This window comes from Panicum virgatum, chromosome 6K, assembly GCF_016808335.1.
Source record: "Panicum virgatum strain AP13 chromosome 6K, P.virgatum_v5, whole genome shotgun sequence".
Classification (NCBI taxonomy): Eukaryota; Viridiplantae; Streptophyta; class Magnoliopsida; order Poales; family Poaceae; genus Panicum; species Panicum virgatum.
Window position 1 is genome coordinate 47,708,006 of NC_053141.1, and position 6,523 is coordinate 47,714,528.

Sequence of the window (6,523 nt, forward strand, 5' to 3'; positions counted from 1 at the left end):
CCCTCTATTAACAATAAATCTATAACCATTTTAGGTAGATTTTAATTTCTACCCTTGTAATAATGAGTTGGCGCCAACCGTATTTCAACAACTGAGTTTGTTGGCTACAGACAAAATTAGTTTCACTAGTTCCTCGGTTGGTGCCAGCTTTTACTCGCTAGTGTTTCACTTCGTGGTTGGTGGCATCTTTTGGCGGGTTTCAATTCACGGTCCAACGGCTAGAGTAAGAACTGGCACACATCAAAAAGTGAAACAGTAGCAATTAAAAACTAGCACCAACCGAGTATCAAATGAAAGCAATTTTGTCCGTAGCTAACAAATTTTGTTGTTGGAGTAAATACTGCCCGCTAACCATCCGAGAATTGATTACAACTAAGATGAATAGTAGTCAAGTCGAACACTTCAGCCTCGTTGGGCTTGGCCAGGGAATCTTATTCCTCCCTATAAATTGCCCCCCTCCCATCTCAATCACCAGCTAGCTCTGCTCCATTCCCATTGCATTCAAATTCCCCGCACTCACCCCCGCTCTCCTGCTCGGTGGTCGCCGTGACAACTGCACCCATGGCCGCTGCCAACCAGCTGACTGCTCTCCTCACCAACATGTATGCCACGGTAAGGGCCTTCCTCCGTCGCTTGACCGCTTGGATTTTCGTATTTTGGTGCTATTCGTGCGGAATTCCGGTGGTGGCTGATGAGATTTCACTTTGCTTTGGTGCTAGGGTTTGCTGGATGAGCAATTCCAGCAGCTACAGATGCTCCAGGACGCCAGCTCCCCTGACTTCATCTCCGAGGTCGTCACCCTCTTCTGCCAGGACGGCGAGAGGATCATCGGCGAGCTCGCCAAGCTGCTGTAAGTTTGATTCCTAACTTGCCATTTCATGTTTGTGATCAGATCGTTGCCCTGGGTGGATTGACTTATTATTGTAATTTCGTGGAATCGTGGTTCTGTGCCTGTGCAGGGAGAAGCCCAACGTGGATTTTGATAGGGTCGACGCATTTATGCATCAGCTCAAGGGGAGCAGTGCAAGGTGATTTCTTGTTCATACCCTGTTCCTGAAATGTACGTGTAATACTGGTAGGACATTATTTGTTGTGCTACCATTTTAGCGCGGGAATCGGGTATAAATGCGGTGCCACTAAAAATGGGGGAATTTAAATTTTGTGTCGTGAAGCGACTGATCTGGCATACTCAATTAATTCTCCATATGGATTGGAACCTATGAATCACCGATACTTCAAAATGGGTGCCGTACCCGTATCCGATACGGCCCGATACGACGATACGCCCCGATACGGCCCGATACGCGTATCGAGAAGTATCGAGAAATTATGATTTAAAAATAAAAGATTTAATTCTCGATACTCCGTCCGATACTTCCCGATACTCCATCCGATACTTTTGGGCCAATAACACCTCATTTGAAAGAGCATCGGGAGCCCATCAACGTAGGCCCATCCAGGTTGAACTAATCATTTAGCTATTTCTGGTTGAACTTGAACATTTGCTACGTGTGTTGGCCCTTTGGAAATGTAATGTTTATTATCTATTTCATTCTCAAAAATTATTTGGCAATTTATGTTTTTAAAAATATATATACTTGCCGTATCGGCTAATCCTTATTTTTTGAAAATCGCCGTCTCACCGTATCGCCGTACCCGTACCCGTACCCGTATCGCGTATCAGTGATACTTAGATTGGAACACTCAAAAATCAGTTTCCATATTCCTTTTGGGCTCTGTTTGGGAATGGTCACCATTGATTTCATAAATGTCGTGTTCCGTAAAGTGGATCCGACAAATATCCTCCATCGTGCGCACCAGTCATGCAGCTCAAAGAGGAAAACTTCACATCTCCTATTTTAAGTTGTGTTTCACATTCGTTTAGGGATGGGGTTATTATCTATTTTGTCGTTATAGTGTTCCATGACAGATCTGGCAAGCATGCCCTATTCCACACACTAGTCAAATAACTCCAATAGCATCACCCTACACTGTTCCATTGTATTTGCTATTTGGATCCATTTTGGAAAGTGTTTTCTTCGATTTTATCATTATAGTGTTTCATGGCGTAGATCTGTCAAACATACTCCACTCAGCACACTGATTGAATAGCTCCAATAGCAGCATCTTGCAGTGTTCTGTCTCGAGTGGCACTTCAGAGTTCAGATCCATTTGATGTGGAAGGTTGACGTAGATGCAGGAAACACGATCTATCCCGCGAACTGACCACACGGCTCAAAGAGCACTAGTAACCCCCTCCCATTTTAGTTTGATGGCTCCAAGCTGCCTGGGTTTTAAATGGTTTCTTTTTAGGCATGATTTGGTTTTTCCTTATCATGGATGCAAAACATTTTAGGATCTTTGTGTAAAAACAGAAACTCTGCTATGACATTTTGAATAAGCGTGTCATGAAAATAGAGGATAGAATAAGTAGGACGATTAAGGTTCACAAAGTAATCTGTTGTGATTCGAGCTCTGTTTGTAGAATTATGAAGTTTCAGTATAGAATCTGGCTTACTAAAGTTATAAAATTTTATAAGACTTGTACTTTGCTTTCTTGTGTACTTGGATATAGAAGATAGATCTGAATACAAAGAGCTATGATATGGTATTTGCTTTTTTGTTCTTTTTATTGAATTAATTTTGTGGGTCCTTGATTTCGTATATTTTCCATTTCAGTGTTGGTGCCCAGAAAGTCAAAAACACCTGCATCCAGCTTCGAGAGTTCTGTCGGTCAAAGAGCAGGGATGGGTTAGTACCTAGTATCATATGCATGTCCTACTATTTTTATTAGCATTTTTAACATGCATATACTAATGTCGTGGTGGCACCTATTATTGATGTATATTGTTCTCTGGCTGAACCTGTCTCATTACTTTTGCACTGAATTAGCTAAGTCTTAATAGGCAGTAGAAATTGTTTGAGTCTTCACAGATTGCTAGGTTAGGATTATTAGTGCACTAGTCCAAATGAAACAGTTCGCTTCTTATACAAGTCTGAGTGCTTTTCCAGTACACCTGAATTATTATGGCATTCATTTTCAGCTGAGGTTGTTGAGTTAGGGTAGTAATGTCTCTAGTTCAGTTTTGCAGCTAATAGCCACTTTACTTCTTGTCTGCATTTAAAATGGAACAGCATGACTGGCTTTCATGTATGTCCTAAATATTGTAGGATTCAGCTCTCTGCTCTGTAGAAATAATTTCTCCCATCTGCTTTTAATTTTCAAGAACTAACCAGTAAATTTATCTTGCACTAGTTAATCATCCAATCTGCCAATCCATTTGACTTTGATCCTGCCATAATCTGAAGCACAGTTCCTATTTTGACAATTACTACTTGTATGTGTTGATGATTGTGGTGGAATCATTTGCTTGGTTGCTTGACCTAACTGCCTATGGGTATAAATAGCTGTTTGTAGATTTAATACCCATGATCCAAGTATTTATTTGGTAGGGAGGCATGTACATGGTGAGCAGTAAAGCTCCCTCTTGGGTAGCTTATTGTTCACATTACTTGAAATTTAGGACCCCTAAGGTCATTACTGTGAACAGAATTTCATTGCAACAAGCATTTTCGCGCATAGTTACCAATTCCGTGTTCTTTCATGAATTACCAATTAATATTATCTGCACAATTCACTGAAGTATATTCCTTGCCAGATGCCTCAAAACACTGGACTCAGTAAGGACTGAGTTTTATGATCTCCGTGGCAAGTTCCAGACTATGCTTCAGGTATTACAATTTGTTTGAATGATTACTGTTCATATCTGAATCTTAGTTTCATGTAGGTACACATTACATGATGTATAGTCCAAAGAGTTATTTGGTCCCAACCTGGTCTCTCCTTAGCCTTAATGGACCTCATGTTTTGCTTCATTTGATATATATTTGTTGTTATGTAGAGTCTGCACAGATGACAAGTACTTTATTATGGCTTTCTTGGCTATTACATGTTGATACCTTGTAATGGTTAACTGAAATCATGTACGAACTGATATTTTGTTCTTTGATGCAGCTTCAGAGGCAACTCCATGGCTTCTACCCCAAGTAAACCAGAGTTGGGGAGTGGAGCTGCATGTCGGGATGATGCTTACACCTCTCAAGTTTCAAGAACATGCCGATTGCGCTCCTCAGTTGGCTTCTGTGAAGCCTGTAATAACATAGCTGCGAGATTAGCGCTGACACCTTCGCCGTCATCATCCTAGTATCATCCGTGTCGGGTGATCCATGTTCCTGCAACCAGTCGCAGGTGGTATGGTCACTCCTAGTAGTAGTCACCATTTCGTATTATCTCTTAGGTACTCAATCCGCATAGCGGTTCGAGCTAAAACGGTGTCAAGCTAGTCCATCGCCTGTGCCCTGGTGGTGTTATTTGGTGAAGCAGAACAATGCTCTGGTTAATGTTGATGAATCTTTTGCTTGGTGACATGTGCTATGCTGTGTGATGTGCTATATGATGTGCAGTTGAGCCTGTTATTGTGGATGGATCAAGGTATGATTTCCAGAGTTTCAGGCTCATGGCTGGCGCGTCCAGAGCTAGCGGTGGTGGCTGCCTGCGGGTGATGGCCTATTCAATCGTCAATGGTGGGGAATGGGTCGGCACCTCAAGCCATCCGTCCCCTCCATCTTCAGGTGACTTATGATGTTAATCTATTTGGGTTGGGTGCCATTGAGTTTGTATCTGAAGGATCCAAATAGACATAGCCGCATCTGGTTTCTGTGATTTTGCAATTCTGCATTGAATCTGGGCAGTAGCAGTTCTGAGCATGCCAATGAATGGGCCACCACTGAATCTGAATGTCAGAGCCTTGGTCCTTGGCTGCAGAGAAGGTTGAAGTCCTTGGGCTGCAGAGAAGGTTGAAGTGAAAGCTTGTTAATTAGGTGTTGTGATCTAATACTCAACTCCACTTTGGAGAACAACTGCCATTGGATTTCCTTGGCTTTTATCAATCATCAGCTACCTCGATTTTCTGTTACTTGTGCATCGTAAAACTTAATAGCGAACAGCCAAAAATAAAATCCTAGCTGTTTAGTTCTGGAGGAGAGAAAAGAGCGCCCAAAGCAAAGGACGGAAGAAGAAGAAGCAATCATTTTGCCCATCTAGGAAGGAGCCAAGCACATCCCCACCTGAGGAGAATCAACTGCTAATGTTTTGTTTTCAGACTTTTTTTTCGTGACCATGCCTAAGCACATTTTTCATTAAGAGGAGAGAGTTAAGTTACAATGACAGATGGGTACCGGAGAAAAGAAACCCATCCACAGGAAAAACCACGCGACACGATTATTACATGACTATAGTTGTGCAACCCGGAAGCATACCCATGGCCACTACTGCTAGCTCGAGCTGCTTGAACCCTGCCTAGAACGCCGCAATTTCATCGGACACACGGGCTAAGACATCTTGAATTGTTCTCACCCGGCGATCGAAGGTTCTATCGTTCCTAAGGAGCCAGCACACCAGGACAACAAGGGAGTCGAAGCAGCATCTGCCAGCCTTTTGTATTTGTTTCCTCACGTCGGCCGACCATACCACAAATTTGTGGGACTGGATGTTTGGTGCAACTGAGTCCCAGCCCACCTTGTGCAACACCTTGAACCAGATCTCCCATGAAAATGGGCAAGCAATCAGTAAATGGTCAATCGTCTTGGGCAGCTGGGTCATCATCTTGTAAATCGTGTCTCTTCCCTCGAGCTGTTGTCCAACATCTTTCATGGATTACAAGCCAAATGAAGAATTTGCATTTGGCTGGGGCACATGTTTTGCGAAGTAATTTAGCTCCCTCGACAGGGTGTTGTCCCATGAAGGACATATATGCAGACGAGGTTAGTCCATTTCCAGCAAATTTTATCAGCTCGACCCTCCACCAAAGTGATGTCCCTCATCTGATCCCAAACTTATTAGATATCTAGGCAATTTTTGGTATATTTTAATTCTAAAATTAAATGTATAAACTAACAATATTTCTATGACTTTAAGGAGTAAAATAAAACATGTGAACATGTTTATACTTATCACACATATAAGCATAAACAATATAAATAACCAAAGTTTCAGGGAGTACCCTGAAGCGGGGCCGTTGCCGGAGGCATTGGCTGCGCTGTTACCAACTGGAGTAGACATCTACTCAGTTGGCCTCAGTCGAAGTAGTCGAACTAAATCGGTGCAGGAAGAAGTTCGCAGTGCAGTCCCGCGAACGGTCACCAAGATGTAGTCGACGTAGTCGTTCGGCCACCAGAATGTAGTCGACGTAGTCGTTCGGCTCGTCCACCAGGAAGTAGTCGTACAATCGGGCAAAGCCTTAGTATTTTTGAGCAGTCACGCTAAAGCGTTACCCAAAAACCTGATTGCCCGCCTATCCCGTGCAGGATCTCAAGGCGAGCAAGGTTTCGGAGGCCTACTCACGCTAATTCTGTGCGCGCAGAAATTAGCGTTGGGGAACTCAGTTGTTGCAACTGGAGAGGGAGAAGAGAGGAGCCGAGTTGCCTCAGTGCTCTGGTGCAGAATGGATGAGGGGAATGGCAC

General features: G+C 43.1%; 1 protein-coding gene across 1 annotated transcript; it reads left to right on the top strand.

Annotated features, from left to right (window-relative positions):
• The first annotated feature begins 409 nt into the window (after positions 1-409).
• LOC120713833 (histidine-containing phosphotransfer protein 1-like) lies at positions 410-4,428 on the top strand. The gene is made up of 6 exons (XM_039999818.1): positions 410-612; positions 720-850; positions 960-1,028; positions 2,680-2,751; positions 3,660-3,732; positions 4,016-4,428. The coding sequence occupies exons 1-6, from the start codon at positions 562-564 to the stop codon at positions 4,049-4,051; spliced, it is 432 nt and encodes a 143-aa protein (XP_039855752.1). The 5' UTR covers positions 410-561; the 3' UTR covers positions 4,052-4,428.
• The last annotated feature ends 2,095 nt before the right edge of the window (positions 4,429-6,523 follow it).